At 33.6% G+C, this 20,157-nt stretch overlaps 11 protein-coding genes across 11 annotated transcripts; 5 read left to right on the plus strand and 6 right to left on the minus strand.

The window, feature by feature from the left end:
* Positions 1-640: 640 nt before the first annotated feature.
* Positions 641-1,225, plus strand: GO595_000032 (phosphoprotein phosphatase; the record flags this gene model as incomplete). The annotated part of the gene is made up of 1 exon (XM_067916189.1): positions 641-1,225. One exon carries the CDS (start codon positions 641-643, stop codon positions 1,223-1,225), a length of 585 nt encoding a protein of 194 aa, XP_067779487.1.
* Positions 1,226-2,680: 1,455 nt separating this feature from the next.
* GO595_000033 (Transmembrane amino acid transporter protein) lies at positions 2,681-3,979 on the plus strand (the record flags this gene model as incomplete). The annotated part of the gene is made up of 1 exon (XM_067916300.1): positions 2,681-3,979. The coding sequence occupies one exon, from the start codon at positions 2,681-2,683 to the stop codon at positions 3,977-3,979; it is 1,299 nt and encodes a 432-aa protein (XP_067779488.1).
* Positions 3,980-4,499: 520 nt separating this feature from the next.
* Positions 4,500-5,471, minus strand: GO595_000034 (uncharacterized protein; the record flags this gene model as incomplete). The annotated part of the gene is made up of 1 exon (XM_067916411.1): positions 4,500-5,471. One exon carries the CDS (start codon positions 5,469-5,471, stop codon positions 4,500-4,502), a length of 972 nt encoding a protein of 323 aa, XP_067779489.1.
* A 374-nt stretch (positions 5,472-5,845) lies between these two features.
* On the plus strand, positions 5,846-7,057 carry GO595_000035 (galactokinase family protein; the record flags this gene model as incomplete). The annotated part of the gene is made up of 1 exon (XM_067916522.1): positions 5,846-7,057. One exon carries the CDS (start codon positions 5,846-5,848, stop codon positions 7,055-7,057), a length of 1,212 nt encoding a protein of 403 aa, XP_067779490.1.
* Positions 7,058-8,204: 1,147 nt separating this feature from the next.
* On the minus strand, positions 8,205-8,525 carry GO595_000036 (ankyrin repeat protein; the record flags this gene model as incomplete). The annotated part of the gene is made up of 1 exon (XM_067916633.1): positions 8,205-8,525. One exon carries the CDS (start codon positions 8,523-8,525, stop codon positions 8,205-8,207), a length of 321 nt encoding a protein of 106 aa, XP_067779491.1.
* A 480-nt stretch (positions 8,526-9,005) lies between these two features.
* GO595_000037 (uncharacterized protein) lies at positions 9,006-10,085 on the minus strand (the record flags this gene model as incomplete). The annotated part of the gene is made up of 1 exon (XM_067916744.1): positions 9,006-10,085. One exon carries the CDS (start codon positions 10,083-10,085, stop codon positions 9,006-9,008), a length of 1,080 nt encoding a protein of 359 aa, XP_067779492.1.
* A 275-nt stretch (positions 10,086-10,360) lies between these two features.
* GO595_000038 (uncharacterized protein) lies at positions 10,361-12,385 on the plus strand (the record flags this gene model as incomplete). The annotated part of the gene is made up of 2 exons (XM_067916855.1): positions 10,361-10,376; positions 10,596-12,385. The coding sequence occupies 2 exons, from the start codon at positions 10,361-10,363 to the stop codon at positions 12,383-12,385; spliced, it is 1,806 nt and encodes a 601-aa protein (XP_067779493.1).
* Positions 12,386-13,271: 886 nt separating this feature from the next.
* GO595_000039 (charged multivesicular body protein 3) lies at positions 13,272-13,880 on the minus strand (the record flags this gene model as incomplete). The annotated part of the gene is made up of 1 exon (XM_067916966.1): positions 13,272-13,880. The coding sequence occupies one exon, from the start codon at positions 13,878-13,880 to the stop codon at positions 13,272-13,274; it is 609 nt and encodes a 202-aa protein (XP_067779494.1).
* A 1,519-nt stretch (positions 13,881-15,399) lies between these two features.
* On the minus strand, positions 15,400-16,752 carry GO595_000040 (beta-tubulin; the record flags this gene model as incomplete). Its single annotated transcript, XM_067917078.1, has 1 exon — positions 15,400-16,752. The coding sequence occupies one exon, from the start codon at positions 16,750-16,752 to the stop codon at positions 15,400-15,402; it is 1,353 nt and encodes a 450-aa protein (XP_067779495.1).
* A 999-nt stretch (positions 16,753-17,751) lies between these two features.
* Positions 17,752-18,843, plus strand: GO595_000041 (BRE1-domain-containing protein; the record flags this gene model as incomplete). The annotated part of the gene is made up of 1 exon (XM_067917189.1): positions 17,752-18,843. One exon carries the CDS (start codon positions 17,752-17,754, stop codon positions 18,841-18,843), a length of 1,092 nt encoding a protein of 363 aa, XP_067779496.1.
* A 657-nt stretch (positions 18,844-19,500) lies between these two features.
* Positions 19,501-20,058, minus strand: GO595_000042 (uncharacterized protein; the record flags this gene model as incomplete). Its single annotated transcript, XM_067917300.1, has 1 exon — positions 19,501-20,058. One exon carries the CDS (start codon positions 20,056-20,058, stop codon positions 19,501-19,503), a length of 558 nt encoding a protein of 185 aa, XP_067779497.1.
* Positions 20,059-20,157: the final 99 nt, after the last annotated feature.

The raw sequence follows: 20,157 nt of genomic DNA on the forward strand, positions 1-20,157 counted from the left end.
TTTACTGGTTTCCTAGTGGTTTTTGATATTTTCCGATAATTTTTGGTGTTTTTATCCTTTGATTCTTCGGATATTTAATTGGGAAGAAAACGATCAAAAGTATTGTTTTTTAACGGTCAACTGGTTAGGAAATTTTATAATGAATCGATCAATTTTTGTCACTTTTCCCAAATGATCAAAGGGGTTAATTATTCTACAGTTGTTGAGCACTTTTTAGTGATCTAAGCCCATTTGATTTTTCTTTGATCGTTGATACCTGAAAAAAAGCTTTGATCGTTTGCGACTCAAAAAGTGATATACGATATTCTTTCGTTAAATAATAATTTTGAATGAAGTAGTCGTGATAATTTTGTGTAAATAGGTTTGGGTGACGTTAATCAGATATCACTAATGTATAACAATTAATTTTGATGAATATCATTATTCTCAATCATTAAAGCAGGTGACATTTTCTCCCCATAACTCCCCTCTGTGCAAATGATCATCCCTCTTAATTTTCAATCGGAGTTAGCAGGCTCAGTCAATTTTGAGATAAAAGTAAAATTTGTGATAACAAAGGGGTTTTCCAACGGGTTTACATATTCAAAAGTTGCAAAAAATAAAAATTTCAGCACGATCAAAACTGATCAGTTTTGAGTTAATGATACTGAACAGGTATATAAAGAGAAACACCTCAATGCTGACACTTCCAAATTTTGCTCTATCAACGTCAGCATTCAAAAACGTTTCTTTTCATACTACGCGTTCTCCAATTCTCGAACCATTATATTCAAAAGATTCCGACTTGGATGACGAACCTTATGACGAAGTTGAAGTGCCAAACAGAATGATGACTGTTACACAGTTCAAAAAAAAGCATCATCGAAATATTCAACTTCCATATCTCCCACTTCTTAAAATCCCTTATGACCAAAATCAAATTTCCCTCTTAGAACAAAAAATAAATCTATGTTGCACTCTTTGCGATTTCACAGACATAGATGCTGATAAAGAAGCAAAAGCTATCAAAACAGCAACCCTCAAAGAGCTCATGAACATTTTTGCTTCACCAACAATGATTAGGCTTGTTGCTCCTGAAGCAATTAATAAATTTTTTGATATGATTATTGTCAATATAACACGACCTCTTCCGCCAATCGAATCAAAACACTTTTTTCTTCAAGAGGAACCACAGTTAGTAGATGTCGCATGGGCGCATTTATCTTTAGTTTACACATTAGTATGAAAAAATCAGTCCATCAAGCCTATTGATCCACACTTTGATAGGAAGTTTATAACCACAATTCTTCTTCTTTTACATGCGCCTGATATAAATGAGCGTGAACAAATCACCACATTAATTCAAAATTACATAAAAGATCATCCAGAAGATGAAAATTATATTCTTTCCAAAATGATATTTTTTGTTAACGAATATCTTGAAGGTAAATGTTATCCATTTTGTATTACACCAATTCTCAAAGTCTTTATTCAATTCATCAAATCAAGTGAAAAGCTTGATCCTTTTTATGTTCAAATATATACTGACACCATTATCCATTTACATTCTTCACATCAATTTGTTACATTTTATCCACTTCTTACTGAAATAATTGATATCTTTTCAAGTCAAGATCCATCAATTTGTTTACCTATCTTCCGAAAGGTCATAAAATATTGGCCCAAGTCCCAACCCTCCAAACAAGTACTCTTTATTAACCTTCTCATCTTCATCCTCGAGAGGATCACATCAAACGACTTTTCTGAGATTATCGTTCCGTTATTTACACTTTTTGCAAAAGTGGCAACCGAAAAGTACGCTAAAGCTGCTGATGCATCGATGCAAATATGGAACAATGTGTATATTATCCCAAAGCTCATAGATCATTCATCAACTATATATCCAATAGTTTATTCAGCTTATACAAGAACAATGAATGAACATTGGAACGCAAAAACTAGAAATGTGGCACATAGTACATTAAAGAAAATGCACGATAATGATCAATTCGTTTATGATAATATGTCATCAATAATATCAAAAACAATTGATCAAGATGTTCGAAATTCGACAATCAAACATAAAAATTGGGCTACCATTGCTAGGTGCGCGGCTAAGGTGGATAAGTCTGTAAATTTGGTGAAGGTTCTTGGTGATATACAAATTAATTTTAATTTGGATATATTAAATGAGAACGTTTCAACCTCTAACAAACATAAGAAAAACTTTCGTGAACCTTCGGGGTCGAAAAACACATTGGGAACAATAATGAAGGCAAAAAGACACTCACAAATTGTGGCGCCTTTTCATAACACTTGGAAATTATAACTATTGGTATTGTAATTCACAATACTTGCTCGTAGTAAGTTAGTATTATAGTTTAATACTAATTTTTGTATCTATCCTATGCGAATAAAAATGTCTATAGTTTAAATATTTAAACTTTTTGCTTTTTTTGCCACAAGCAATGTTTTAACTTCATGTTGAATTGGTTAAACTTTCATGAGATATGTGCATCTGCTGATTAAAATATATTTTGATAAAAGTCTATGTGTTTTGGCTTACAGACATGGAACTACAATAAAAGCTAGTTCAAGGTTTGTCTCAACTGATAATTTTTTTTAGTCATTACGTTACGGTTTTATGTTTGTTGTTGTTTTTATTGTTTTCAATTTAACTACGCTTAAACGGTTTATATAGATGAAGACATCCGAATTAATTGATTCGGCACCCCTCATTGATATTTCTCCATCAACAGTTGAAGAAAAAAATGAGGTCGACTTAGATGATCGTATATTTCAAGAGCCAACAGAAGAAGATTCTTCATTATTTGGTGCATTTCAAATCTTAATGAATACAGCAATTGGATCCGGAACATTACTTATTCCTTTTTGCTACAAACTGGGTATTATTTTTGCAATTCTTATGTCAGTAATAATCGGCTTAATTTCACTTGGCTCTTTTTGCATGATGATGGATGCAGCTTATATTACCAAACGTTATGATTTTCGTGGACTTTGGAATCAACTATTTAATAAGAAATTAATTTTTATTCTTGATGTCATCATCTTTTTAGTACAAATTGGCTCATGTATGATTTATTGCCATTGGGTTGGCCTTTTAGTTAACCGTACACTTGGAATCAAAGTTAAAGTTCTTAATACTGACATCTTTTGGAATTGGGCAACAACATTATTATTAGCATTTCCAATGACAATCCCACGATCAATCGCTAAATTAGAAACTTTTGCATCCTTTGGCACAGTGCTAATTATTGTGTTAATTTCACATGCTTTGTATTGGCTTATCAAAGATGTTAAGGCTAAAGGCTTTGATCCAAACCATGAAATTCGATGGTTCCATTGGGATTTGTCCGTCTTTATACCAGCCTTAGGTGTCAATTCCATGTCATACAATTGCATATTAAATTTATTCCCAACACTTGAACATTTACGCAATCCAACAGTTCGCCGTGGCCGCTACTTAGCTATTATAAATGTTTGCGCATGTTTTGTCGCATATGCCATGTTTGGTATATTTACATATTTAGACAAATTTAATGAACTAAAGGCCTCATCTGCCTTAGAGTTATATCCACCCAGTAATCCATTCACTATTATTGCAACAATTTGTGTATGCTATATATTATTGTTATCTGAACCATTAGTAATTTGGGCTGCCCGAACTTCTGTTGATGCTACTTTGTTTAAGGACAAGGAGATGACAAGGTTAAGATGGATTTTGACCGGGTTAATTCTGATTGCTATTTCTGCCGGATTGGCATCTACTTCGGATAACATTTTAATCTTCTTCAACATTGTCGGAGGTTTGTTGATCCCTGTAGTGACGCTCCTGATGCCTTCGTTGTACTTCTTAAAGGCAACGCCAGGCAGAAAGTGGTACCGAACTGTTCAGGCGGGATACACAATCGCGTTCACAATTATCGCGGCAGTGGCATCGACGTGGCAAACAGTGGAAGAAATAATTGGAAAGAAATAGATTATAGAGAGAAATGATCTATAGTTGGTAAAGAGTTATAAAATCTTTAATATTCATTTTATGTGTTTGTGGATCATAAAAATTCGCTAATGATTATGTACATAAGTTATTGCAGGTTTTTTAAACAGATATCAAAATGCCCTTTAATATGTGTGAATATGTTTTATTGAGATTTTAATGTCTTGTGTAAAACAATGTAATTTCTTCCAAAATTTACTTCGAAAAAACTCAAAGGATATGGGGAAATTTTAACAAATTTTTTAAAGCACTATGTATAATGAGACTCAAAAAAAAATTCCTGCGCAATAAACTTTAGAAAATTGAGAACCACTTAACGTGCATAAATTTTACAACCAGACTCGAACCTTACATTGTAAGTGCTGTATATACAGTACTGAAGTAAGTTCTATTTTTTCTTTATCTATTCACAAGCCAAATTCTTTAGGATGTATAGAAAAAAGTAAAAATAGCATAAAACAATAAAAAGTTACAAACATATTTATATATTTTGAATTCGTAATCATGAAATAGATAGTTTTTCCAATTGCTTTTGTAGCATTTGGATTCTTGTCTGATTAGTTACCACTTGATAAGAAGTCTTTCCATGATTATAACATCTTTCTTGGAATTTCTCAATCACTTCTGTTGTCTTTTGAAGTTCTTTCAATTCTTCATCTAGCATTTGCTTGTATTCTTCTTCTGTTTGTATTGCATTTATTAAGTTTGTTATGTATTGTTGTTTCCGAAGTTCTATTTCAGCAAAAAGTGACTTTTTCACTTCACTTTCACTCGTGTGTAAACCATTAAAAAAGTTTGCTTTTAAATCTTTGAGTTGTTGCTCAAGACTGTTGTTTGCTTGTGTTTGCTGATTTATTCGATTTGTAAGGCTGGTGTGCATTTCAATCATTTTGTTTCGTTCATTTACATATTCTTGAGAAGGATTTGGAAGATTATTATCTTTGATTTTAAGGGATTCTTCCCTTTTTCGAAGGTTTTCAAGAGCTTCTCGCTCTTCTACTTGAAGAACATTGAGTTGTTGTTCATTTTGTTGTTGTTCTTCAAGTTTGGAATTGATAAGTTCTATTAAAACTTGCTCATCTTTATCTGTAGTTTGGTTATGTTGAAGTTCATTAATTTCATCTTGTAAAAAAACATAATCAGCTTCACGTTCCTGTAGGCTGTATTCAGCATATTCAAATTCAGTTTGAATATAATGGAAATCTTTTTTGAGAGATTGAATTTGTTGATCAAGCTTATATAAATCAGGATCTGATAAATCTATTTTTTGTTGGTTTGACTTTTCAGAAAGTTCCTTGTTTTGAATTTTAAGTTTGGTTAACTCATTTTCTAATTCTTGATATTGTTTTGTAAGTAATTGATTTTCTTTACGAATTTTTTCAATATATAATGTGGCACTGGGTGATTTAGTGTTCTTAGGGCTGGGTGATAAATGTTTTCTTGTAGGAGATTTTTGCGGAGAAAAACTCGACATATATAATTTCACATAACATTTCTCATTTTTTTCTTTGTTTTTCCTCTTGGTGCATTTCATTGATATACAGCCAAGCTTTAAAACTAATGCTTTAATCTCTTTCTTTTGATGGACAAAACTTTTAGCTTTGAGTCAAAAAATTTAAAATAGTTCTAATTGAAATAATTATAAATTGATATTAGAATAAGATTAACATGACACTGTTACACTAGGTATTAAATACTGTTTGTAGCTCTTTGGTAATGCTTAAATTTAATGAGGAGAATGGTTACAGACAATGAACTCACAAACCCAGCCCTTTAGAAAATTTGATATAAACGATTATATTTCTCACAAAAAGATGGTTTGGCGTGTGGATTTCATTTTTTTAGAAAATGAGTTTCAACAAGGAAGATCCAATTATCCAAATGATGGTCCCTGAGTTTATTTCCAAATTTGGTTGTAATCCTGAAGTTGCTGGTCGCGCACCTGGAAGAGTCAATCTTATTGGTGAACACATTGATTACTGCGGATTTCCAGTCTTTCCAATGGCCCTTAAAGACAAACATACAACTGTCCTTATTAGCCTCAATGATTCTGGAAAGATAAATTGCAAGAATACTGATCCAGCAAATTATCCTGATGCTGAAGTCAATTCCATTGCGCCTGAATCAGAACTCGTTTCCACAGGATGGAGTAAGTATGTTGAAAGTGCCATTAAAGAGTATTGCAAAACCTTCAATTATACAATCCATGGCATCAACATATTAGTTCATGGAACGGTTCCTATTGCCTCAGGTCTTTCCTCTTCTGCAGCTCTTCTTTGTTCCATAGTCATTGCACTTAACGCCTTACAAAATGTGGATCATGATAAACAAGCACTGATCAACTGTTCCATTGAAGCCGAACATCGTGTTGGCATGAACTGTGGTGGTATGGATCAATCCATATCCATTTTAGGCCAAGAAGGTTATGCGTTAATCATTGGATTTTCTCCACCGTCCACAAAACTCGTCAAATTGCCCGACGCCCATTTCATTGTTGCCCACTGCATGAAGAAGTCCGCGAAAGTCGAAGGCTATGACGAGAACTGTTACAATCATCGAGTATTAGAAGTTCGTCGTGCAGCCGAACTCATGGCCGCGAACTGTAAAACGATTGGCGACGTTGTTAAATCAGTCGGCGGCTTCGACAAAGCCATTGAACTTGCAGAGAAGCTTCCGCAGAAAGAGGGAAATCTTGTTCTCCGCGACCGCGCTCTCCACGTTCTAACCGAAGCGCAGCGCGTGCTGAAGATGGAGAACGCGACACTCGACGAGTGGGGAACGCTGATGTGCGAATCGCATCGAAGCTGCAGAGATTTGTACCACTGCTCGTGCGAAGAGTTGGACGAGTTAGTCGAAGAGGGGCTGAAAGATGGCGCAATCGGAGGAAGGCTCACCGGCGCGGGATGGGGCGGATGCGCAATCTTTCTGCTGAGGAAGGAGAACGACCCGCAGCTGTTCATAGAGAAGCTGAAGAAGGGATACTACGAGAGAAGGAAGATCGAGAACCCGATTGTGTTCGCAACAAAGCCGGGACAGGGCGCAGAGGCGTTCAAGTTCTGAATTAGTGATACGCATTAAATGCATTTTATTGATTCGTTTTGGCTTGGAAAATGTTTTGGATGTCTGTGCACGAATTGTTTGGAATGTTTTGTTTATGAAGTAGAAAATTTTGGTGATTGAATGAATTCAATTTTGATTATCTATGCTCGAAGTGTGTGGTGAATTTGTTGGTTTTAATTGGAGTTGAATTTGATTCTTCTTCCTTGGTGTTTTTTATTTCGTATACGTATCAATTATATAATGATTAATGAAATAATAATTAATACAATCAAAACGCAAATAAAAATATAAATATATGTTTTATATTCAGCTCTTGATTCATTATTTTCAAAAATCATATAAAAAACAGAACAACACACGAAATATTTATGAATAAATAATAACAATATAATCAGAAAGTTTAAGAAATATCGGGATATGTGTAAAACATGAATTCATAATTGTGGCATTAAATAAAGTTAAATATGAATTACTGAAAGAAGAGTGTGAAATATTATATTTTTTAATCCAAATAAGTATGATTCGATTTCTGCTATGTTTTCTGAAAGAGAAACTTTTTCTAATTGAGAACAGGAATAAAAGGTAATTTACAAATTGAAACGACTGAGTTAGCTATAGTAATAGATTAATTTCCAGTAAGAAAAAGAACATTTTTCTAATTGAGAACAGGAATAAAAGGTAATTTACAAATTGAAACGACTGAGTTAGCTATAGTAATAGATTAATTTCCAGTAAGAAAAAGAACATTTTTTCCAAAAAAACCGTTTTTTCCTAGGAGGACTAACCCCATTTTAAATTACAACATATTCTGTCCTTTTGTATTATACATTTGTAAATTAAATTGGATTTTAATATGGTGAATGGTGTCGACCCCACGATTTGTTTTTCGTTAAAATTGTATGTGGCATTATAATAGCAACGCCATGTTTCCAATTTCATTATTAATATCTCCATATTTCATATAAATTCAAAAAAATGATGTTTTGCTAAAGATTTGTTTTTATGGGATATGCACAAAAAGGCAAATTCCAACTGAAAAAGTATAAAATCAGAAGTTTACTTGAGTTTTTGAATTTATTTACGATAAGATGAAAAACGTTTGCAAACAATTTGCCTTTCACAATAATTTTTTAATTATTTCTTTTTCTTATGCCTTAATAATTTCGACCACTTCTTTGTGGCGCATTTGCTTAGCCTCCTGGTATGCATATGCAATATTTTTCTTCGATGGATTATATTTTAACAGCAGATTTACAATGTTCGGCTTATCACAGATCGCAGCAACTTCAATTGCGGAATACTTCAAATGCTTCTTCTCGTAATAGAACGAGTCGGGATTGACGCCATTTTCCAGCATCGTTTTCACCACACGGAAGAAACCTTTCTTACATGCGAAACATAACGGATGAATTTCTTTTTCTTGAGTACATTCGTATTTACAAATGTCGACTCCAAAGTTCAAAATCATTTTAATTGAGTTCAGATTGAGCATGTTGATGGCCTCATTTAACATTTCCACAAAATATATTGGATCTGACGTATGCTTCGATAATATGTACTTAAGGACATCTGGGGCATAGACATACGCGGCATGTTCACTATATAATTCGACGTATGATACAATATCTTTCCTATCTTGATAATTTTCAATGATGTTAATAAAATTATTTCGTACCACATATGAAAATGAGGCAATTTTGAAGAAAAATTTAATTCTATACATAATGAATATATTAACTCCCACCCATTTTCACACGCATGTGATAATGCGTTTTGCCAGTTACCATCTTCTACTTTGAGATCTGCACCCAAAACCTTAAATAATAAAAATAAATCCTGATAACCATTCATTGCTATTTCAGTTAAAAGACATTAAACGGGAATTTGGGATATATTCTTTGGTCTTTTCCTTTGTATCCAACAAATATCATTTTTTGTCCATTAGAGTCTACAGGGATTTTTTCTGCTGGGAATCCTGTGGTAATATTCCTGGACGAATGTCATTTGATTTTGGTAAAAAGACTAATTCGAAATATTCTGAGTTTTTGGTGTTTGTGTCGAAGCCCTTTTCGATAAACTTCTCAATTATGTAATAGTTGCGAAATTCAAATGCGAACCATAGCGCCGATAAATTGAAATAATGATCGGTTTCAAGTGACATGTCATGATTTGTTATTAAGTGATCAACCATTGAATTTGATCGTCCACAAATGGCAGCACACAAACATCCTTGGATATCATGTTCTCCCATATTATAAAAGCGCTCAAAGAGTTCAATGTCACCTATAAATGCTGCAGAATGTATGGCACGCCATCCATGCGGGTTAGTTGCATTAATTGGAACTTTTTGTTCAATGAAAAAATCAATTACTTTACGAGAGTTAAAAAGAACAGCTGCAGATAATATAGGATGTTGGTGTGAAATAAGTGTGGCTAAGGCAATTTTATAGTTGGTGACTTCGGGATAATCACCACGTGGATATAGTGATTTAATGGTTTCAACATCATCATCCATAATGGCAAAGTCAAAGGCTTTGGAATTTGGATAACGTCGACATCTACGAAATTGAGCCCAACAATCTTTTCGAATATCTTGGTAATGATCAGGCTTATATTTAAATGTTTCCATAAGCTCTTCTGGTCCTAACGTTATTTCTAACTCGGGAACTAAATTGCTTTGTGGTCTGTTTATAAGGTCTGGTGGTAATATTATATTGTAAGATTCAATAACATCATCAGCTGTAAAAACGCCTGCATCACAGCAACAAAAGAAGAAGAAAAGATCATTATGTACACAATAATATGCGAACAAATGTCGTTGATTTTCGTCAAAAAGATCAAACACCAAATAAACTATAGCTTCTGTATGTTTCTCTCGATATCTGCTAATTGAAGAAAATAAGAAACTGACAATGTCAGTAAAATGATATTCTTTTAGGATTTTAATTATTTCTTCTTTTTCTTTTGGATCTCCTTCATACTTCCAAAGCATTTCAGATATCGTACGGGACCTTTTAATTTTTTCCATCACTTCTTCCTTTGTTAATGATGCCTGCGGAATCATTTTGGTGTTTATTTTGCAGTTATTTCAAGTCCAAAAAATGACACATTACAAATTTTACTTTTTGCACAGGACCTTTTGTCACTTTTCTTTTTCTTCTCCGAACGTTTCACATCCCACAAAACGATAGAAAATTTCAGTTCAAATTTCAAGTGCAGTCAGTCCACTACACTCAGAAAAAGATTCGAATTGAATAAGAATCAATCGTCTTCCAATTCTGGTTGTGTTCATTTCACATTAACATGAAAGTCAGATATGGTATGTTTATTGCCATGTTAAATTATTATGTTTATACGAGTATCTCATCAACACCATCTGCTTCACTGGCTTGTACTTCATTGAGAGGCTTCTTGTTACGCTTCTTCAAAATAACAACAACAACAATCGCTACAACGGCAAGGACAACAACTATAACAACAACACTAATAATGGCTTTCTCTGCCGTTGTAAGTCCGGATTGTTGATCTGCAGGCTCAGAGATTTCTGCTGAAGATGAATCTTCTGTTTGTGCTTCAGATGTAATTTCTGTTGTGATCTCTGTTGGTGCTTGTGTAGTTACTTCAGTAGTTGCTTCTGATGAAGAAGCGGTAGGAATTTCTGTTGTTACTTCTGATGATGATTCAGTAGTAATTTCTGATGTCACTTCAGAAGATGATTCGGTAGTAATTTCTGTTGTTACTTCTGAAGAATATTCAGTAGTAATTTCTGTTGTTACTTCTGATGATGATTCGGTAGTAATTTCTGTTGTTACTTCTGAAGAATATTCAGTAGTAATTTCTGTTGTTAATTCTGATGATGATTCAGATGTTACCTCAGAAGATGACTCAGTGATAATTTCTGATGATGATTCAGATGTTACTTCTGATGATGATTCAGTAGTAATTTCTGATGATGACTCAGTAGTAATTTCTGATGATGATTCAGTAGTAATTTCTGATGATGACTCAGTAGTAATTTCTGATGATGATTCAGTAGTAATTTCTGATGATGATTCAGTAGTAATTTCTGTTGTTACTTCTGATGATGATTCAGTAGTAATTTCTGATGATGATTCAGTAGTAATTTCTGTTGTTACTTCTGATGATGATTCAGATGCTGATTCAGAAGATGATTCTGATGAAGATTCAGATGTTACTTCTGATGTTGATTCTGATGCTGATTCAGATGTTACTTCTGATGATGATTCAGATGCTGATTCTGATGATGATTCAGATGTTACTTCAGAGGATGCCTCAGAAGATGATTCTGATGAAGATTCAGATGCTGATTCTGATGATGATTCAGAGGCCTCAGATGCTGATTCTGATGATGATTCAGATGTTACTTCTGATGATGATTCAGATGAAGATTCAGAGGATGCTTCAGAGGATGATTCAGATGAAGATTCAGAGGATGCCTCAGAGGATGATTCAGATGAAGATTCAGAGGATGCTTCAGAGGATGATTCAGATGAAGATTCAGAGGATGCTTCAGAGGATGATTCAGAGGATGCCTCAGAGGATGCTTCAGATGAAGATTCAGAGGATGCCTCAGAGGATGATTCAGATGAAGATTCAGAGGATGATTCAGAAGATGATTCAGATGTTACTTCTGATGATGATTCAGATGAAGATTCAGAGGATGCCTCAGAAGATGATTCAGAAGATGATTCAGAAGATGCTTCAGAAGATGATTCAGATGATGATTCAGAGGATGATTCAGAAGATGATTCAGATGTTACTTCTGATGATGATTCAGATGAAGATTCAGAGGATGCCTCAGAAGATGATTCAGAAGATGCTTCAGAAGATGCTTCAGATGATGCTTCAGAAGATGCTTCAGAAGATGCTTCAGAAGATGCTTCAGAAGATGATTCAGATGATGATTCAGAGGATGATTCAGATGTTGCTTCTGATGATGATTCAGATGAAGATTCAGAAGATGATTCAGATGAAGATTCAGAAGATGATTCAGAGGATGATTCAGAAGATGATTCAGATGTTGCTTCTGATGATGATTCAGATGAAGATTCAGAAGATGATTCAGAGGATGATTCAGAAGATGATTCAGAAGATGATTCTGATGAAGATTCAGATGTTACTTCTGATGATGATTCAGATGAAGATTCAGAAGATGATTCAGAGGATGATTCCGTTGATGTCTCGGTATTTTCATCATTGCTCTTGATGACAATCCTTTTCCTTGGGATGCTTTCATCGTATTTTGTTATTGCTAAGGTAAGAAGAAGAACAAACATTAAAATGCTTGTTTTTGTGAGCCTACATTGAATAGTCAATATGGCCGTTTCTTAAAGAAAATTGAAAGAATTCGTGTTGTTTGAATTAAGAGGACGAGAGGTTTTTGATAGAATTTCAATTGTAACAGCAAACAAACTTTTGAGCCATTTTTTTATGTGCTATCAACAGAACGGTTATATGGAACCACCTTCTGAAAATTTGTTATTTAACCAATATCAAAAGGTGCACAAAAACGATAAACCAATCAATTCGATAAGGAATTCAGAGGAAATCTCAAGTAAATTGACACATTTCTGTGAACTGATACGAACGGCGTGTCGGCTTTTTATTTTGATAAGGAAGAAATTTGTGCGCAGGCAAAAATGAATGAATAATCGCATATATCATAGTGCAATAAGAATATTTAACAAAATTACGAATCAGATGGTTGCATTACAAAATCTTTCTTTCGCAAACTTTGTTTCATAAGGAATCTCGATACAATATTTATATATATATATAATATGATTACAGCATAAATGAAAAATGTGTGTCTCATTTCGTCAAATTAATATCTAATAAAACATTAGTACCTGAAACGCGTTTAAATAACAGGTTTTAAATGTCGAAAATATTTTCGAACAAGGATTTTCAATTTTTTGGGTTGTGGAAAAGTCAATTTTATATAAAGTTTTGAATTGCTCTCACTTTCAGAGAATCGAAAATTTCATTCCTTAAGCAAAACTCAATTTATAATAAAAAACATGCATCTAACTTAACACGTATTTTGAGCTAGAAGCAAACAAAGAAAATTATGGAATCTTTGAAATTTATTAGATAATTTTTTGTTCATATTAAAAACAATTTTTAGATTTAAATGATGATTTGCTTGGGCATGCACTTGAAAAATTCCAAATTTTAGAAGTTTGCTTGTTTATTATAATGCAGCCATTTTAACGAGATCTGGATTTTCTTCAATTTCTTCTTGATCTATTGGGATTTGTTCAATTGGTTTGCCTGTTGTCTTGCTAACATCTTTGGCAATTTCGTTATATACAAGACGAACAGCAAGTTCTTGATCTTCAGCTTCTGTATCTCCGTTCAATTCGTCCATAGTTTCGTCAAGCATTTCTTCAGTGAGACCGGATTTCTCCATTTCTTGTTGAAGTTGCATCATTGTACGTTGCATTTCTGGAACTTTCACCATTTGATTCATCATACGTGTAACTTCAGCAGACTTTTGGAATGTTCCACAAACTTTCACTTGGGCCATTTGTAGATCAATTTGACGAACCATTGAATCAAGTTGTGTGCATGTCTTTAACAACTTAGAACGGGTTTTCTTTGAATTTGCTATTTCTGCAATAAGTGGCATGACAGAGTCTTGATGTCCTTGTTTCATTAAAAGTTTTACCTTTTGTTTAATTTTGTCTTCTTCTCTTTCGATTTTAAGCATTTGTCGATTAATTGCACGGCGTTCACTACGAATTGTTGTTTTCCATTGTTTTGCACGTTCTTGTGGAGTCAGCTTCTTTCCACCAAACATTTTGTCTATTGTCAAAACCGTTGGTTTTAGTGCGGTTAAATGAAGGGTAACTTTTTGAACATTTTAAACATTTTGAGATATCTCATAGAAAATATTCTAATACTTATTACGGTTTTACTTTTCATATTTTGACTGCCACATGAATTTTCCGATAGATTTACGATACAACTTTTTGAGCCAGCTCCTTTGACGCGATCCTATATTTCTTATAGGTAAATGCAATATTCTTTAGATAAATTTCATATGCTTTCGGAATTAATTCATTTTGTTAATAATGAAAAATGGCATTCATATAAATAAATTCTTTCATCATCATTGTTGTGATAAGCAGCAAATAAAAAATAGAATTCTTAATATATCATCTTACAATAACTATGATAAATTTATATATTCGAATTATGGTAATACGGAATCTTTTAGATAAATTAGAAAAAGGATTCAATCAAAATATTTCACACACTCTAGAATCATATTAAAATTTTGCTGAAATTAACAAATACCTATTTCCCAATATCAGAATAAAATCACAAGAAAATTTTAAAAAAATTAGAATCTTTATAATAATATTACAGAATATGTTATTGATAATGAAATTATTAATATTCCAAGTAATGCATTTAATGGATGGACAACGAGTAAATCGATTAATATGAGTAATTCAGTTACAACAATTGGAACTTATGCATTTCGTTATTGTTCGTTTATGAAAACAGTTATTATCATCAGCGAAAATATTTTCATATTTTTACAACAATTAGGATATAGTATTTCAAATATGTTCTTCATTAAAAAATATTGCAATACCTAATTCAGTTACAACATTTCAATTTTTTGCATTGAGTGATTGTTCCGATTTAAAATGTCAATTGAAAGTAATGCATTCTACAATTGCAATGATTCGATGTGATTTATTTTGCAGATTATAAATCCCCAACATCTTTTGGTGAAAATGTATTTAATAGTGGACCATCTCAAAACACGACATTTGTACCACTTAATATAATCTATAACCTGGCTAATGAATATGATATTTATCTTTGGGCATTCTTACATTTACAGAATCAAACACATTCTCGGAAATGTACATTTCAAATACATTCTCTAAATCAAAAACATGTTGGATTTGTTTGCTTTTATTATCTGGTTATATTTTTATTAAAATTTTTGTGAAAAAAATCAGCATCTCCAGTATTCAATTGGGTACAACTTCCTATATTAAGTGGCTCTAGTCTTTAAATATATATATATGATTTAATATTTAAAATTTTGGTGAAGTAATATAATGGACAAAATCTATTAAATGTATCAAAGTCGCTCATTGCTTCCCAATTGACATTTGATAAAATTTTTTTGATTGTTTCCACTGTTGCGAAAACATAAACATAACTTGTTGACTCTTTGTTCTTCTTATGTTCCACAAATCAAAACAATTCATCTCTTTGCCAACATAATAACAATTGATTCCATTTACACATTACAAATCCAAACAAAAAACTGATTTGAGGCGGAATTTACTGACTTAGTCTTCCATTGCTTCTCCTTCGCCTTCGCCTTCTTCCTCTTCTTCTCCGACTTCATCAATTCCAACTGTTTCGTACATTTCGTACTCCTGTATCAAGTCGGTCATGTTCGATCTCGCCTCATCGAATTCGACTGTTTCGAGTCCTTCGTTGACGTACCAATGGATGAAAGCTCTTCGCGCGTACATCTTTTGGAACTGTGAGTCGACGCGTGTGAACAATTCTCTGAATGCTGTTGTGTTGCCGATGAATGTCGCAGCCATCTTAAGACCACGCGGTGGGATATCGCAGATGGAGCTCTTCACATTGTTTGGTATCCATTCGACGAAGTACGACGTGTTACGTGCTTGGATGTTAAGCATTTGCTCATCGACTTCTTTGGATGACATTCTTCCACGGAAATGTGCGGAAACAGTTAAGTAGACACCACGGCGTGGGTCGCAGGCGGCCATCATGTTCTTGTTGTCGAATAATTGTGACGTAAGTTCGGGTACTGTTAATGCGCGATATTGTTGTGAGCCACGGGAGGTGAGTGGAGCGAAGCCTACGATGAAGAAGTGAAGACGTGGGAATGGGACAAGGTTAACTGCGAGCTTACGAAGATCAGAGTTAAGTTGACCTGGGAATCTTAATGAGCATGTAGTACCGGACATAACCATTGATACAAGATGGTTAAGATCGCCATATGTGGGTGTGGTAAGCTTTAAGGTACGGAAACAAATGTCATAAAGTGCTTCGTTATCAATGCAGAAAACTTCATCAGCAGATTCAACAAGTTGGTGAACAGAAAGAGTGCAGTTATATGGTTCGACAACGGTGTCAGATACTTTTGGTGATGGAACAATGGAATAGGTGGAAAGAATACGATCAGGATATTCTTCACGGAGCTTGTTAAGAAGAAGTGTACCAAGACCTGAGCCTGTACCACCACCAAGTGAGTGAACAAGTTGGAATCCTTGAAGTGCATCGCAGGATTCAGCTTCTTTACGAACGACATCAAGAATTGATTCTGCAAGTTCTTGACCTTCAGTGTAATAGCCCTTAGCCCAGTTGTTACCAGCGCCTGATTGACCGAAAACGAAGTTATCTGGACGGAACAATTGACCATATTGTCCAGCACGAACTGCATCCATAGTACCTGGCTCAAGATCAACAAGAACTGCACGTGGGACGTATTTACCACCAGTGGCTTCGTTGTAGTAAACGTTAATTCTTTCTAATTGAAGATCGCTATCCCCATGGAAAGAACCTGTTGGGTCAATACCATGTTCATCTGAGATAACTTCCCAGAACTTAGCACCGATTTGGTTACCGCACTGTCCAGCTTGGATGTGTACGATTTCACGAACCATAAATGTTTGTGAGGTGAATTGTGAAAATTCAAAAAGATACGTTATTCGATAGGATATTTAACCGCGCTTTTTGTTTGAAATCTTCGAAATAACGTACAAACGACAAGACCAAAGATTGCGTTTGACAAATAGAAGAACAAATGTATCTGCATAATAACAAGTGAAACACGATTTGCAGCCAAAGAAGAAATATTAAGCTAAAAAGTAGCACAAAAAAAATTGTGCATTTTTAATCGAATAAATAATAATATCCTAAGTTTTTATTAAACATTTACTGAAAAAGACTCGTGCTGAATTGCTACAATTGTTCAAAAGAAGAGATAAGAAAAAAAGAATAATGAATAAATTAATACAAATTCATTTTCTAACTCAAATGAACTTAGTTTTGACAAGAGAGATATTGCTATAAGGGATGGTTTTGTTGATATTTACAAGTACCACCTAATTACATATCACAAGAAAGAAAACAAAACCGTTTATTTGGTTCTTCATATGAGCAAAAAACAAGAACCAAAACAAGATGATGACAAACTTTCAAGGTTAGTTTCTTATTTTGACGAAAAAGAAAAATATTGCAAAACGATTTGTTTACGGAATGACGAATTTTCTAAATTATTATCAATACTCAATGATTTTTATCCGCAACTGATAAATATATATGAAAATATTTTATCTATAGACGGAGGCAAAAACACCAATTTATCAGGAATTTATCAGAATGATTTTGCTCAAATTTCCAATTTCATTGCTTCATTCGTTTTGACAAAAGTTTCCCAAACCATTCTTGATGAAACAACTTTTTCGAATTTTAAAACAGCACAAACGGAATTTTCACAAATTTTATCAATTCAGATCCCTTTTTTTCTTTCACCATTCAAGTCAACAACATTCAACATCAACAAAGTTTTAAAGACCGGCGATGTTACATCTTATGTCCGCATCAACCAATCTAATCCAGAACATAAGTTAGAGTCCCTCCAACAATTTAATAACATTATTATGCAAAGTCTTACAAAGCTCACATACAAGCTAAGCACTCTTCAAGGGGATGCATCCCAGTTCATTACATACACAAAATATCCATCTCCATCACTTATCAAAGATTATCCCGATTTTAAAAATGAGCTTCAAACCAATTCAGAGCATCAAAAATCCCTTGAAAACGCTATTCTGACAATATCTCCACAAATTGTAAAGCTTAAAGAGCAACAATTACAAATCTCAAATCTTTCCAAATTACATTTTTCAACATATTCCGACCTTCAACAAACACATTCGACTTTAACAGAATGCCTAAAAGAGAATTGTACTGCCGAACTTGAATTTCTTAAGCTGAAACTCATTAAACAAGCAGAACAAGACTACGAATTCTTTAATTACGAATCTTTCACGCAAAAAATTATTTCATTTCACGAAACAGAATCAAAACTTATCGAGTCGTTGGGTCAAGATATTACTTCTGAGCAATTAAGTTCTTATTTAGAAGAACTTCAAAGACTTTGTAATCAATTTGATTATGACAACGATCAACTTACCAAAAAAGTTGCCGTCAAAACAAGAACAGAAGAAACCTTTACCGAAAAGTATCCTAAGACGAACTCGGAACCTCCGCAGAGGCTACTGAAGAGCAGAGAGCGCTGCAAAGCACTCGAAAAAAAGTACAAAAATCAAATTGAGTACTTGAAAAACGGTTTTGATCGACTAACCGAAAAGTGCGCACAAATTTCTGATGAATCAAATTCGATGTTTTTGTTGTATGATTCATTAGAAAATTCATCGAAGATTACAGAGTTTTTCGCTTCAAGTTCAAGTATGGATTGGTTGGATTCGATAATATTGCATTTGAAAACAGAAATCGAAAAGAAAAAGAAAGAATTAAACGATATCAAAAATCAAATCGAAAACATAAGAAAAGGAATTGTGGCAAATAATAGTAACATTTGTCATCATCAAAAGGATGTATGTATATGTAATTGTGGACATACATTTTGTAAGAACTGTATCGATAATTATGTAAAAGAAAACGGCGAAAATTGTCCAATCTGTAAATCGCATTTTGCTCCTGATGAATTGATTCAAATTGTTTGGTAAAAAATTGTTTTATTTTAGTTTTTAGAATCGGAATATAAAAAGGCATCTCGATACAGAAAAACGTGTCTGATAAATATTTGTAATTTAAGTTTTTTTGAAAGGGTCAAAATTGACAATACATCCAAAAGGTATAAATATTGGAATAATATTAATGATTAAGGTGAATCTGTTGTGATGGATATTGTCGAATTTAATGACGAACTAGTTAACTCAAACAATTATGCCTAAATCCATAAATGATATCGTCAATATGGTCATTCAATGGATATAATATTATTCTTCCAAAATGAATTTAACACAAGAAAACGAACCACGTGGTCCAGATCCTTATAATATTAAGAATTGGATTCCCACGTTTTAAACGAAAGTTCTCAGTGCACATATACAGAATTGTATTAATGCTACGGATCAGATAACAAAGTTATATAATGGAGTAATACCACATAACCAAACGAAAAACCGCATTAGTACTGCTTTTCTTCCTAAATACATTACTAAACTGATTCTTTCAATACACAAATACATTGTAATGTTACTCAGTAAATTTCCGTATTATCTAAAAATTGCAATGTAAATATCATATACAAGATCTTTACCGCCAAAAGCAAGAAGTTTCTGATCCATTGATACGTTTTTTTCAAATGCTTAACATCGATGTTATGCCTCATAGCAGCGCGTTTTCTTCAGTTTAGCGTAGAAGTCGTCGCCTTCTTTTGGAACCATGTCAACCGATACATTAATTTCGATATTTGTTTTAGTTATTACTGGGCGGTATATTGGCACTGAAAGTATATCATACACGTATGCAAACCCTGTCCAGAGCGCCATCATTGCCTTCGCAGCGGCCGTGTTCATTGGACCAGAACCTTTTTTCCCCACTAAAACGTAGTGCGTTTTATGCGCGCTCATTTTGTAGCCACTTATATCTTCCCATTTGATTGTCCCGCCATTTTGATCTTTTTCTGGCAAAGATTTCAGATACAAATCGCGAAATGTGGACAAGTAATCCAAAACTTTGGCCGAATATGAAGCGTTTAGCTCAGTTTGGACCCATGCGTAGTCTCCAAATTCAGGGAGATAATATGTTGTTGATGCATTTGTAGAATTAATTTTAACGGTTGAAGGATTACATGTATAATAAATGCTGTGCTTGCCACTTCCTTCTCTTGAAGAACCTGTAAAACCGATTTCAAGATATGGAAAGCCATTAATCATTTCATTAAGATCACTTTCATATGATGAAAAAGGCTGAGAATAACTTATCGCATTATCTACAACATCAGAATTACTTATAAATATGGGAGTAATAATTTC

This window comes from Histomonas meleagridis (genome assembly GCF_020186115.1).
Source record: "Histomonas meleagridis strain 2922-C6/04-10x chromosome Unknown contig_1, whole genome shotgun sequence".
Classification (NCBI taxonomy): Eukaryota; Parabasalia; order Tritrichomonadida; family Dientamoebidae; genus Histomonas; species Histomonas meleagridis.